The sequence below is a fragment of the Podarcis cretensis genome (genome assembly GCF_951804945.1).
Source record: "Podarcis cretensis genome assembly, chromosome: 17".
NCBI lineage: Eukaryota > Metazoa > Chordata > Lepidosauria > Squamata > Lacertidae > Podarcis > Podarcis cretensis.
In genome coordinates, this window is record NC_137187.1 from 10,260,417 (window position 1) to 10,275,689 (window position 15,273).

Consider the following 15,273-nt stretch of genomic DNA (forward strand, 5'->3'; position numbering starts at 1 on the left):
TGATTTTCTTGAGTCAAAATGAGAGTACCACTAAACATTTTAGGGGGGGGGGGAGCACTGTTGAGATGTATGTAATATGTCAACTCAAAAGCAAAACGTAGAAGCAAAGACAGGAGCTCATGACCATTCCAGCTCAGGTTTATTCCATACAAAACCAAGTGATTTCTAGTTCCCATTAAAAAAAACCAATTAATGCTGGTGTGGAGGAAGTCCAGCGTTATTCTGCTCATATTACAACAGGCATGCAAAATAACCCAGTCTTGTTATACTCATATTAGGGGTGGAGGAAGGGTGGAGGTCATGTATGATAACCCTGATGTATTGTTCATCTCAAGTAGTTAACCCGGCAGATTTGGGGGTGGGGGGATGAAATGGAAAAGGCACTGTGAAGTTTAAAGGTAAAGGTAAAGGTACCCCTGCCTGTACGGGCCAGTCTTGACAGACTCTGGGGTTGTGCGCCCATCTCACTTAAGAGGCCAGGGGCCAGCGCTGTCCGGAGACACTTCCGGGTCACGTGGCCAGCGTGACATCGCTGCTCTGGCGAGCCAGAGCCGCACACGGAAACGCTGTTTACCTTCCCGCTGGTAAGCGGTCCCTATTTATCTACTTGCACCCGGAGGTGCTTTCGAACTGCTAGGTTGGCAGGCGCTGGGACTGAGCAGCGGGAGCGCACCCCGCCGCAGGGATTCGAACCGCCGACCTTTCGATCGGCAAGCCCTAGGCGCTGAGGCTTTAACCCACAGCGCCACCTGCGTCCCAACAACTGTGAAGTTTATAGTAGTGCAATTAACAGAACACTGTTTTCCTGTCCTCTTTCCCATATGCCTTTCAATACATTTGGAAGAATCCAGTTATTTTTTTAAAATAAACCCTTTGTTCAATACTGATTTTCCTCTAGAACACTGAGAAGAGCCTGCAGCCTTTGGGGGGTGGGAGAGAAATTGAGGGCATCTGTCTTCAAAGCAACCGCTTCTTAAATGCATCAGTTCAACTCACCCAGAAGCTAAACAGCTCCTGCTGGCTCCCTGCTCTTCCTTTTCATTATGATCTCTCTTCCTTAGCCCTGCACACCCCAAAGGCAACTATGACAGTGTTGTCAACAAGTCCAGGTTAAAGCGGTTAGGGGCCCTGGTGCAGGCCTCATAATAGGGGGACTCTTCCCCCCAAAAGGAATGCATGAAATAAGGTAACAGAAAATATGTTTTGAGACATACGCTTCTGTGGGTTATCAAAAATAGCCTGAGCACGTGCAGTTTCAGAAAACTCAACAGAATGCAAAAACATTTTAGCACCCTTAACAAATAGATAGGAAATACTCTGAGCACGCACAGTTTCTTATTCTAATCTTACTTCTTGTTGTTTTTTGCTCCCTTCCTAACTTGGGTCATTCACCAACACTCAGCCTAACCTCCCTCACATGGCTATTGTGAAAATGCAGGAGGAGGCATAAAACAGCTGCAAAAGGGGGTAAATATGTAGACTGTTGTATTATAAGTTACCTTTACCGTGAATTCTCAATGACTGGATTTTGGGAAATTAGGCATTTGCGGAAATTAACTTGCCAGGGAGTAAGTTCTCTCAGCCAAAATCACATTGGAGTAAAGAAAAGACAAAGGGTGATTCCATGACATCTTTAAGAACTATTGAAGTCGCAAGGATTGGAAAGAAAAGTGCACTAAAAAGCAGCAGGAAAGAAAAGTGCAAAACAGTAGCTTTTTAGGGCACCAGGAATTCCTATAGCCTATTGCTCAAATAACTAATTCATCTATCACCTCATTCATTGGCTAAAAACACTGAAATATGGGAGCAATCAGGCTGGCTTATCTTGCAGAAATCATGTAGATGCTTGCCTGCACATTTTGCTTAATAACTTTCCTTCCATCAGGGCTAGAGGCTTACTTGGGTCCCTCTGCAATTGGACCACTTGCACCATTATAAATCTGGCCACGGTGAACAGAAAGGTGACAAGGGAGGCCAAGGAGCAAAGTGGGCAAGTCCAGTTCCTCTTGCAGACAATCGAAAACATAAACCATTTCCCCTCTCCACCCCTGCCTGCCTCCACCAAATGGGCACCATCCCTTGTTGCCCCATCCCTGCAGTGCAAGAACTTGGCCTTATTTCCTTGAGAGCAGTTCACAGCACTTTCTAATAACTCCCATGTAATGTCTGATCCCACCGAACCACAGCAAGAGGAGAAAGCTCAATCCCTTCTCCACTTTGCTTGGAGCAAACACCTGGCATTTGTTTGTATCCTGGTTTGCATAGTTTGGCTCAGTCTTCATCCGGCTGGTTGGCCTTTCTCTCTCCAAGGCTAGAATTAGCAATGGGATCCCCTGTCAGTTCTGCCCCTTGCCCTTCCTTCCTTTTCCACCTTCCAATATTCATTTCTGGAGCACACAGGGAGAGAACAATGTGCCAGAGGATCCCCGCCCTACCCCTTCGAAGCAGAGCATGGTGGAATATTTTTAGAACTAAGTCTTGCAGCAGTGACGCAGCCAGGGAGGCATACAGCAGTGAAATGTAATTCTCTCTCGTCTCTCTCTCACACACATATATACTAATGGAGAGTGACTGTGTGTGCAAATTTAGAATATTCCTCAGGGGGAAGTGGAAGAGGGAGAGACATAAACAAAGGAGGAATATAGAGCATCTTCTCAGCAAGAAAGAATTAAACATATTGGGAAGGGCAAGTGGTGAACCATCTGACCAGACCTGGTTGTTCATGCTGAGTAAATTAGAATAGAATCATAAAATGGGATGCCCTTCTTTTTGAGTATTTCCAGAGTATTACCAGGGTATCTCACCTAGTAGTTCCTTAAGCTTTTTGAAATCAACCTTCTTAAAGCCCAAAGTACATGTCCAACAGTACTCAACTCTCCCTCTTGCCTCTGCACCATGAAACCCAAGAGGACATAATCATTTCTCCTCCCAAGGTATCCAGTACTTCCACTTTGTCAATCAGTTCCTCCTTGTTGGTGAGGACCAGTTCCAAAACAGATGATCCCCATGTTGCTTCTTCCACCTTCTGGGAAATGAAATTGTCAGTGAGGCAATCGAGGACTTTGTTGGACGGTACATTATTTGCACTCGAGTTTGAGTTCCAACAGATATTGGGGTAGTTGAAGTCTTCCATGACTATTGTATCTCTACTTTTTGAATGTTTGATAATCTGCTCTAGGAAGGCATAACCTAAATCTGCAGTCTGGCTTGGAGGTCTATAGCAGACACCCACAGTACGGTCACTGTTGTCTTCCTCTCCTACAATTTTTACCCATATATTCTCAATCTTCCTTCCATGCTCCAGGTCATGGATCTCTACACAAGTGTACACATCCTTTACACATAATGCTACTCCTCTTCCTTTCCTGTTTGGTCTATTCCTTTTGGTCTATTCCTTATACCCCTCAATTCATACATTCCAGTGATGAGTCTCATCCCACCAGGCTTCAGTAATGTCTATTAGGTCTTATTTGCCACCCTGCATTAAGAGCTCAAATTCATCTTGTTTGTTACCCATACTCAGTGCATTAGCATAGACAATTAAAACCGTGAGTTATTCCCTCTGCTTCCTTCTTGTAGTTTTCTGTGCATCAATGGTGCAATTATGCCCAGTACTAGGTGTTCCCCTGTTGTCTGTAATAGTCTCCCACCCCTTCAGGATTTAGTTTAAAGCTCTCCTGATCAGATTTGTGAGAATCTTAACAAATTCTTGCCAACCGTTGTGAAGTTCAACCCATCTCTTGCTAGAAGTCCTTTCTCAAGGAAGCAGAGACCATGATCCAAGAAGCCAAACCTTTCCTGATGATACCACCTATGCAGCCAGTGGTTTATTTCCAGTATTTTCTGCTCTCTTCCTAGGCTGTAACCTAGGTTGTAACCTTCAACAAGAGTGATGAAAAAGCCACCTGTGCCCCAAGGCCCTTTAGCTTCCTGGCCAGAGTCTCTTGGTGCAGCAAAAACCCATCCATCCATCCATCCTATAAAATAACCTCTCTTTGCCCTCAAACCCTCCATGCCATAAACAGGGGAAAAACAAGTCATATCCAAAGCATCTCCCAACTTTCACAGATGTAACACAACCCCACTATCTGACAGCAAAAACCAAGAGAAGACATGCCCACCCCACAAGGTTGAAGAAGTTTTGCAAAGTATTTATTTGCACAATGAAGGTCAAATGCCCTGGGGGTTTTTAATGTACATGCACACTTAACTTGCATGAATGACTCTGAAAGATAGTGAGGAGGAGCTGGCACTTTAAAATATCTCATCCCAGTTTGCTTTCTCTGTTTTCTGTTATAGTATATTATGGTCCTCCTTTGTAACATTCCCTAATACTGGTCTTCACTTCCCTTTCATTATGGAGTTGCCCCCTTCTTAGTTGGCCCCTTTGAACTCAGTTGGATTTACTGTAGAATAAACACGGGTATAATTGTGCCACACTGACAATCTTTAATAACAGGGTTTCTGAAATTAGTAAGTAAATCCAGTTAACAAAACATTCTGTAACACTACAGGAACGATTATTTATACATCGCTGGGGCTGAAATGTGGTTTGCAAAATGAGTTGGTCCAAAGCTATGAGCGTTGCCACATTTAAGGATGCGAGGGGTTTAAATTTAAAATGTGACTTAAAACTCCGCTGGGAGCCTAGTGCTCTCCTGTGGAGCAGCGGTAAAGAAACTTCCAAGGAGCCAGGCACGTCAAGCCACTGACAGCTTGCAGGAACAATTTCACCTGACTAACCTGGATGCGAGCCTCTGTGATGATCGGTGGCAGGAACTGTGAAAAAAGTGCCATGCAAAATTAGTCTCCCGGGCAAACTAGGTGAAGGAATATTGACAAGGAAAGCACATGTCTGGGGTATCAAATTGTACCAACAGCAGTGAGGTGTATCTTGGTTCATTCAGGATGGCAATCAGGACAGGGCTCCCATTTGGGAATTATAGTTTTGATTCTCAATGCAATATGGTACAGAAGGAGGTGTGCAGTTTTAATCAATTATCCTGTGTTAACCAAAGAGCTCAAAGCACAAACAAAAACAAATCACACCATAAAAACAAGAGGAGGACTGTTGTGGCAACTTCTTGGATGACTTCCTGCAATGCACTCAACATGAAGCTGCTTATGAAAAGTGTGTCAAAATCTTCAACTGGTCCTAGTCGGCCAGCCATGTACTATAAATATAACAGCTAATGACTTCATGAAGCAATTGCCATTGATAGATGGGCTTTGTCATGTCAGTGTTCCACACTGAACAAGCTTCTCCAAAAATTTCCCACAATGCACTGGAGTTGCAGGGGGATCATGAAATATGGCCATTGAAAGAGTGAAAATGACACTGAATCTCATATTTTTGAGGCCAAGGAAATAAGCAAACATGTTTTCATGATTGTCATACACATTGCAATGAATTAATTACACATTGCAATTAATTAAGATATGTAGCTGAATCCAATGTTAGCCCTATTCAGAGGGGATCCACTGGGCATGACTAACATATCTGAATACAACTTGTGGGCTTTGGGGCTTTATTTCCATTGTTTGCACATAACAGCACAGTGCAGACCTAGATACTTAAAAAAATTGCGTGGACAAGTTATGTTATCTATCATTTGAAATCAGATTCTCGTTTTGCTCTTTTGGGGAAGCCTCCTCAATGAAAGCAGCCATCCTGCCAGCCATCACCCACACATAATTATTCAATTTGTTGTTTAGCTGGCTGGCTATCTAGAATGTAGCAACCAGGTATTTAAAAGTGAGCACGTTTCACCTGTCCTCAAGAGTGAAACCCAGTTAGTTTCAATTCACCCTTTGGTGTCAACCTTTGAAGGCTGTGTGAATGTCCAATGTGGCTCCCTGGATGCTAAGAATTTCAGATGAGGCCCTGCCTCAGACGGCTTCACTGTCAGAGACAAGACAAGCAGCAACAAGAAACAATTTCCTCCTCAGTTTGCTCCCTGATGAGTGAGGCCAATTTGGACAGTTCACTGAGGACTGACAGGCAGCTAGTAAATATATTCCTGTTTAGGACCAAGCTAGGAGGAGAATGGCTATCAAAGCAGGGCTGCATAGATGTGCTTGTTGGGGAGGAATGATGGGGGAAGGAAGTGCAGGGGAACAGCAGCAGGAGGGTAAGGGTTAAGTAACCCACCCCCTGCCTTCTGCTTCTCCCCTCCAGATTAAGTGTTCACTCCCACTGCTTACTTCTATTTTCAGCACAAATCAGGGCTCCCGATCATGAGAATCTGCCACACATTTAGTTTGGCTGTTTGGAAAGCTTTTTTCAGTGCTGGCTGGCTGTTTTTAATACTTTGTAAGGTTGCTTGAATAATTCATTTGTTTAATATTTTATTGTTTGAATCACTTTTTATTGCACATCTATTCCTGTTGTTGGTTAGATGCCATATCCGGGCCAGCTGGTAGGATACACCTTTTAGCATTAAATAATAAAGCCATACAAAGGGCAACTTAAAGAAGGAAGGAGGAATCAAAGTTGAATATTCAGAGTGATTTTGGGTAAAGTGTGGGAGCCAAATAGCCACTTTAGGTTTATGCATTTGCAATAGTCTCTCTGCGACTTCTTGAGAAGCTGCTCAACCGCAGCTCCTTCTCCTGCATGCACAACTGCTCAACAGCAGCTTGATATTCTCTATGAAGGTGACCTAAATTTCAGTGTACCTAAATTTCAGGTAAACGGCGTTTCTGTGTGCTCTGACACTCATCATGCTGTCCTGTTGTGCCAGAAGCAGTTTAGTCATGCTGGCCACGACCCAGAAAGCTGTCTGCAGACAAATGCCCGTTCCCTCGGCCTGAAATGAGATGAGCGCCGCACCCCAGTTGCCTTTGACTGGACTTAACCGTCCAGGGGTCCTTTACCTTTACCAAAAATTCAGTGGTACTTTTTCAAGCTGCCCAGTGTGGAACGAAGTAGCTGTAGGGAGGTAGGGACTCTAAAGCCACCCTATACCTTAAGAAGCTGGTATATAATGGCTGGAAACACTCAGGTGAAGTGCCTAATCAAGTGAGAAGTGTCACATGGGAGCGGCACATTCAGTAAGTTTGCCTTTTTTTAGCGCAAATAAGTCGAACCTGACTCAGAGGGCACTAACAAGACGGTCACTGTTTTGGAGTGGGATTCAAGCACATTCCAGCACATTCAGCTTGCACACAATTAAAAGTTGATTTGGTGCTCTTGTACAACAAATCAGAAAGACTGCTCATTAAATTGCCGGCCTCATCCAACCTCCCTGCACATCTTGTGCAAGCAAATCAGGATGAATGCTCAACGAACAGGTTGACAGTAAGCAACCTGAGACACTGTTAACAACTTGAAATTATCCCAGCAACCAAATGGAGACTTTGCTGCTGCCCTTGTTCCTGCAGGAGTAACTTAGGATTCTTAAAATGTTCAGTGGTGCTGCTGCTACTTCATCGCTTTATAGGTAAGGTAAAGGTACCCCTGCCCGTGTGGGCCAGTCGTGTCCGACTCTAGGGTTGTGCGCTCATCTCACTCTATAGGCCGGGAGCCAGCGCTGTCCGCAGACACTTCCGTGCTGGAGATATATCTTAAACAAATGCCCACTTCGGGCTTTAAATGCGAGAATGAAGGACCACATATATCCAGAATGCCATACAAATAGATCAATAGAGCCCTGACATACATTTCTAGATTGGAGATGGTCTGCATCAGCTCTAAGGTGTTCGGAAATAAAGACCTCCCTGATCTTACATGTGACTATTGCACTTTTTAACAAGGCTGAAATTGCAATATTAGCTTTAGGGTTGAATGAAGTAGATCCTCTCTCATCCTATAAAAAGGTAAAGGTACCCCTGCCCGTACGGGCCAGTCTTGACAGACTCTGGGGTTGTGCGCCCATCTCACTCAAGAGGCCAGGGGCCAGCGCTGTCCGGAGACACTTCCGGGTCACGTGGCCAGCGTGACATCGCTGCTCTGGCCAGAGCCAGAGCCAGAGCCGCACACGGAAACGCCGTTTACCTTCCCGCTGGTAAGCGGTCCCTATTTATCTACTTGCACCCGGAGGTGCTTTCAAACTGCTAGGTTGGCAGGCGCTGGGACCGAGCAGCGGGAGCGCACCCCGCCGCAGGGATTCGAACCGCCGACCTTTCGATCGGCAAGCCCTAGGCGCTGAGGCTTTAACCCACAGTGCCACCTGCGTCCCTTCTCTCATCCTATATGGATGTACAAATGAAAACAGTTTATGTAAAAATGGCATCAGCTGTTTTCAGCAAGTGGAGTAGATTTGTTACACCACCCGTTGAGAGAACTCTCTGCTGCCATTCCTTTATGGCACAGAAACTGGGACACACCCAACACCCAAAAGAAATATAGCTTGACACATGGACAGCTGCATTTGGCGCCGGATAAAGCTTCCAAACAGCCCTAAGATGGCAAATAGTTCCTGTAACTTTTAAATAGCAAAGGGAGTGGCCACCACAGTGAGGTCTTAAGCATGAGGGCAAAGCAGTGGACTATCTAAATGGAGCTTTAATAAGATCTCATCTATCACTTTTTAAAAGGGTGTCCAGCAACAGCTGGGCATCAGAAGAAGATGCACTGGGATTGCCTGTACAGCCCATCAAAAATCTCTTCTACCTCTTTGCTTCTCACATGGCATTTCCCTTTCTACCAGGTCATCTCCAACTTCCACACAGTGACCAGGGCTCAACAAGGGAACCGCCTTTGCATACTGGAAACTCTTCAGTGCCCTTCAGGAATCCATGAACCTCTGGAGGTTGCTGTTATAACCTGTCCACCACTCGTGCGGAAAGTCAAAAATATCACATGTCTAAACCTCACAAGGAAGTGATCTGTCCATAATGAACACTGGAAACTGAAATTCCACATTAGTCCTGATTGACTTGGAGTCTCTAGCTTAGTTTGGTCACTAGCACAATGCCAAAATTGAAGAACTGCATCTCCCAAAAAGAGACAAAAGAGGACATGGTTTTGAATATGTACATATACTAGTTTACAAGTATAGATGCAGATTTAGAAATTACAGAAATTTAAGCAGAAATGCAATGACTCTTCCAATAGCGAAGAAGTTCATGACGAGGTGACTTATGTGCCTCCTCAGCCTGCTACCCTGGTGTTAAATGGGGAAACTTAAAAACCCTCCCTGCTCTCCAAACAGGGGACATACCTCTATAAAGTAGGGTATGTGGCCTCAAGCGGAATGTGTCATAAAGTGGTGCCAGTGTTTCTCTTTTGCATTTGAGATGCTTGCATGAAAGCGGTTTGAGTTCAGACTGGTGTCTGGTCTACTGAACGTTACGCTCACCAGAGTCACAGAGAGTCGCCGTTCTCAAAATGCATTTCCAAAACACAAATGAGTCAGTGGTATATTTCATATACAGCAGAGCCAGCTCAAGCTATTTTTGCTGCCCTACAAGACAATTATTATTATTATTATTAAAAACTATTTAAATCCCTCTCTTCTGCTTTTTTAAAAAAGCACTCAAGGCAACTAACAACAAATTAATAAAATAAAAGTAAAAATGCATGACAACAGCAGACAATTACTCCCTCCATCTTGTGGGCGAAAGGGGCATGTTTTCACCGTCTTGAGTTTTCCTGTTTGCAGACACAGGAAGGCTTTTATTTATTTAGAAAAAACAGTAGACATCATTAAGAATCTCTAAGCAGTATACAAAAATAATATAATTATCAGTAAATAGATAAAATCAGCAAGATTTTAAAAGCATGTATAGCTAGTTACATATGGTAATAGATAATAATAATAATAAAAATTATTAGTTAAATTATAACAGCGGTTTGACTTCACCCCTGGAGGAACACTTACTCAAGACAGATGGATGCCAACTCAAGTCTCTGGGTGGAGAGTATTCAGCAGGCATCTAATAACGCAGCAAGGACTATTGGCTAATATCAGCACAATTGTTCTTCCCCCAAAGAAATTATACCAATTAGCCTGGCAACCCTCATAGCCACAAGTACTGCTTGCTGGTTTGAGCCAGCCCCTACTTACAGGCCAAATATCTCAGCTGAAGAAGAAACTTACACCCATTCATAGCCCAACCCACATCACAGCTATGCCAAAATGCTTCACTCTGTGTGAATAAATCAATGTGATTAAATTCTTTGGGTTATGATTATACTATTTTATTTTCACTTTTTTAAAAAAATGAGCCTAGTAGATGACAGCTGGCACAAAGTATCCCTGCCTTCAAGCTGAAGCTTTTCTGGGTATTTGGCATTAACTGTAATGCAATAAAGCTGCCTTGAGTTATTGCTATGTTATGAATTATGGCCTGTCAGTCTCTCTCAGGACCTGTTAAATATCGCTTGTTCAGGTAACCTGTAATAACGCAGTCTTGCAGACGTACAACTAATTTATTTTAACTGTAGGTCCACTCTAAGATCCTTTCCATAATGAACACTATCCCACTGAACTCTTAATGGGCATGGGACCTTTATTGTGTCCACAAAACACCACTGCCCAAATACGCCGACAGCATTTCCACAAATCTATTGCATCCACGAAAATGAATGTACACCATTGAGAATGCATGAAGGGTTCTTGTTTGGTGTGGTATAGGGAGGCCTGCAGTGGGCTATTTAGTCCAAAATCCTGCCCCATGAAAGGATATCCCTTGCCAGTAACTGGCTTATTTTTAATTGAAATTCACAAACCAATACAATTCCAACAATTTTATCAGTTTGTTCCATTACGACTAAAACATTTACCGTATTTTTCGTCCCATAGGACGCTCCGTCCCATAGGACGCACCTAGTTTTTTTTTGGGGGGGGGGGAAATAAAGGGAAATTTTTTTTCCTTTATTTCCCCCCCAAAAGCAGGTCGGGGAAACCGAACCAGGTTGAGGAACGGCGCTGCGTCTCCCTGCTGTCCCCAGAGCTTGTGGGGCTGGCCGATGTCTGCCTCAGGCGGCAGGCTGCTATCCGCAGCGTGGGGAGCCCTGCGGGGAACTCCTGCAGGGCTCCCCACGCTGTGGATGTCTGCCCAGCGCGCGGGGCGCTCTGCTTCAGGACGCTCCGCCTGCCGGGCGGCAGGCTGCTATCCGCAGCGTGGGGAGCCCTGCAGAGAACTCCTGCAGGGCTGCCTAGGCTGCGGATGTGTTCCCGAAGCGCCGGGCGCTCTGCTTTCAGGGCGTCCGACGCTCCGGGAAGCAGGCTGCTATCCGCAGCCTAGACATCCCTGCGGGACCTCCTGCAGGGCTGCCTAGGCTGCGGATGTGTTCCCGAAGCACCGGGTGCTCTGCTTTCAGCGCGCCCGGCGTTCCGGGAAGCAGGCTGCTATCCGCAACCTAGACAGCCCTGTGGGAACTCCCGCAGGGCTGCCTAGGCTGCGGATGTCTTCCTGAAGCCTGGAGAGCGAGAGGGGTCGGTGCGCACCGACCCCTCTCGCTCTCCAAGCTTCAGCGAAAGCCTGCATTCGCCCCATAGGACGCACCCAGATTTCCCCTTCATTTTTGGAGGGGAAAAAGTGCGTCCTATAGGGCGAAAAATACGGTAAGTAATAAGTTATGTTTCTAACCAATGTTTGAACTTAACCAGGAGCCAAGCTATCGGCCACTTGCAACCTAGTGAAGATACCTGGGCACCAGGAGGGTGCCTGACATCTCCACCATCTGGAGGTGCAGGCCTGGGGATCATTAGATCTTGACTGTTTTCACGCACTAATACCACAACCTGTAGAATTTTATCAGCTAAATTTACCTGCACCATCAAATTAATTTCAAGAGCCAAATGCTTTTTCTGTGCAGCCTGAGCAGAAGCAGTCACCATTAAGAAAAAGAAGTCGGTATAGGTCAATATATATACGGACTGTCCCTGGATCAAGTAACTTTTCTTCTCAGAGCTCTTAGCTTAGTTCAAGATTGTCATCTGAACTATCCAGGTGTTTAACTGAGAATCAATCAGTCAGTCCATCATTTGAAAAATAAGAATTTACAGCCATCTTGCCCCAAAATGGCAACTAGACATTCCATTTTGGTGACTGCAACCTTGCTTTAAGGAGTCATTTGGCACCTAGATTCTATATTGAGTTTCTTACACAGTTTCTAAGGTGTATAGCAAAGACTTTCTCAGTATATAGTATATCCGAAAACATGTGAATACAACAAATGTGTCATGCAACCACTTTCCCCTCGTTATCTGTCCATCTCTTGTGATTCCATCATTAAATTTTTTCTGGAGTGTTGAGAATTTAATTTGTTAGATTGATAATACAGTAATGCCTTTCCGCTGACATGCTTAAGGCAGCGAACAGAATCACCATTCAGGTATTGCCAGTTAAAAGACTCCCTAGTAACAAGCTGGGAAAGACCTCTGCTCAAAACCTTGGATAACCACTGCCTGTCTAAGCAAAATGCTTAATCATTTCTGCACAACAACACAGAGCACTCGTTATTTTGCAATACAGTATACAGGTCACTGGCAGTGATCATTCAAAGAAGTAGATAAGACACCTTCTATAATATTCATCAGTAATTCCCCATGCATTCCCTGGAGAAAGGAATCTTCCAAAATTATACAAATAAAAACAGAATCCAGAATCTAAGAGCTGAACGTTTTCCTGCTTAGCAACACAGAACAGAATACTAATGTAACCTCAAACCACCCAAACATTATAGCTGCCAGCACAATAGATGGAAGACAGAAGAGTAGTTTTACTGCAGCGGGCGTTACAAAGATTGAAGCACTCAAGCATTAGTTTTATTGCCTTTTCCTTATCCTGGGGCAACTCTTCACCTCAGCTGGAAGCTAAATGGCAATATTTCTGACTTCAAACCTCAAACAACCTTACCTCCCAATCCAGCACAGGCAAAAACCACACTGCAAATTATCTCTTGAGTGAACTTAACTGCTTAGACATCTGTTTGGGGAGGGAGAAACTCTGTTTTTCTTTTGTTTTGTTTTTGCCTCTCAAACTATCAAAGGATTTTCACTCCACCCAGAAAGTGTAGGAATGACTTTTCACGTTTTGCACTGGTTTTCTGTGATGCTTGGACAACTAAAGGCATCCCAAACAGTGGTTCTCAAGTGGCAGATTACAGGGTACGAGACAACAATTGAAGGCTCCCTGGCTGGTGTCCAAGGTAAATGAGAAGTATGCAACACCAGTGTACTCACCAGTGTCTGCTGATACCGTAATGTCCTTTTTGGACGGTTGTCCCCAGTCATATCCAGTGTTTGCAAATGGGGTAACTGGACATCCCGGGGGAGGTGCCTTCCCTTCTGCTTCCCGGTTGCAGGATCATGGAATGGGACAAAACTGAAGTTGCGAGTGCTCCAGCTAAAGGCTCACTGTGGGGGGGATGCGTAACCAGATACCCTGGTTCTGCTCATGCTCTGACACAGCAGTCATGTCTCTGCTCTAATGCCTCTAACTGCTGCTCTGGCACTGAGTCAGCCCAGTAAATTAAAAGGTGATAAGATTTCTTTCTCCTGGCTCCAGTGAGGTTGTTTCTGTCCAAGGCCAATGATTCCAGAACTGGAAGGGTGATCAGTAGGGTTTTGGTGGAGGTGGACCGGAGGTCGACATTTGTTTGAGTCATGGAAAAAGCATTGGGAAAAGAATGAAGAATTGCCAAAATTATTAGATTGAGAAGGATATCCTAGTGGCAAAAGTGCCAATGCCCGGCTATTACTATTACAGCCAATAATCTAAAGCTTTGTATATTTCAAATGCCCTTGTTGACAGACTCTCAACAGCATCCCCTGGGAAGCTAAGTTCAAATCCCACAGGCTTCACAGATTGTTCTCATAAGCAGGCAACAGCCACAGTCCTTACTGAAAATAAGCTCCAATGAAATCAGCAGGATGTAACTGTAAACATACTTAGGGCTGAGATGTAGTGCTTCCATAATTTTGTCCCACTAGTTCTTGTTCTGTTCCACAATGCCCATTCTAAACAATTCCTTTTCTGTTTTACTTAAGGCTACCTTTTTCTAGGGGCTGTTTCAGATGTTCAGATTTCTGTCATGCACATCTAATTATCTGAACCACTCCAGCTGCCTACCCAGTGCATCTTCAGCTTATGACAAAATCCATGTAATGAAAGTGCCCAGTGCACCTGTGGGAATGGAATTCTACAGCATAGGGAGAATCACATGGAGAATGCCCTCTTCCAGACCACTGCCACCCTGGAACTTCTGAAGGTGGTGGAAGTACCAAGCCCCCCCCCCCCCCCCCGCTTGCACTGATTTAGAAGGATTCTGAAATACCTATTTAGTAGAAGAGTACAGACTGCAAAACATGGATATTACCAAACCACTTTTGCTTTGATGGCAACAGTTCTTCTCTTAAGAGGTAGCCCAGGACAATCATATTCTTAAAGGTTTATTTAATGGTGTAGTACCTTGAATAAAATATGCACACACAACATGTAGTTTCTCAAACTACATACACACTAAAAATGGTTTCTGCATAACTCGTCTTCAGTTACTAAAGTGAATCCTTCAACTCAGTCAAGCCGACTATAATTATGAGCAAAAGCATGCAAAATAATAGCTCATTAGCCCAGCAATTTTAGTGACCTTTTTCATTTTTACTTATTAATGCAACTGACGTTTTCATAAGAATCCCAGTGTCTGCTTAATGTATTTGTGAAAGTGTTTCCTTTCCACTTTCCCTGAGGCTACCATTTTCCTTTTTCTTCGGCTGTTTTCTTCTGAAAAACCTAAATGGCTTTTCCTTTGCTTTTTAAATCCTTTAATTTGGGTATTTACAAATTAAGACATTAGATGTTCTTAATAAGCAACCTCCAAATTCAAAGTATGCTGTGGGCCAGATAACCATATGGAGGAAAGGACATCAGATCCAATGCAACCATGTTAACAAGTACTATACTTATTGGGGGTAAATACACGCAAGCATGGTGGTTTTAAAAAAGATTAAGCGTGGTCACATGAGGTCAGAACCCTATCTATACAGCTATCATAAACCACACTCCTCTCCTGTAAAATCAATCAAGTGCAATGCAAGATTACACAGCTGTCACTAAGGAGGATCCCTGTTTTGAAAAAATACTTCAAAAACTGACTGGGTCAGTTAAGATAAAATATAAAAGATTAAAAGAAGATTAAAAGAAGTCCGAAGAGCACCGGTAAGCGCGTCTTACCTCGGCGCCATGTTGGCCCCTCCTCCTTACCAAGAGACTACATCCCTGTTTTGAATGCTCAGGGGTCAGCAAACTTTTTCAGCAGGGGGCCGGTCCACTATCCCTCAGACCTTGTGGGGGTGGACTATCTTTTTTTTTGGGGGGGGG

The 15,273-nt window shown here is 44.2% G+C and overlaps 1 protein-coding gene across 1 annotated transcript in view; it reads right to left on the reverse strand.

Moving 5' to 3' along the window:
- The window catches only part of CLCN1 (chloride voltage-gated channel 1), a 116,899-nt gene extending 101,886 nt beyond the window's left edge, over positions 1-15,013 (reverse strand). The window contains exon 1 of the mRNA XM_079959246.1: positions 13,137-15,013. Within this exon, the coding sequence (XP_079815372.1) occupies positions 13,137-13,187 (51 nt within the window). The 5' untranslated portion in view covers positions 13,188-15,013. The remainder of the gene's footprint in view (positions 1-13,136) is intronic.
- Positions 15,014-15,273: the final 260 nt, after the last annotated feature.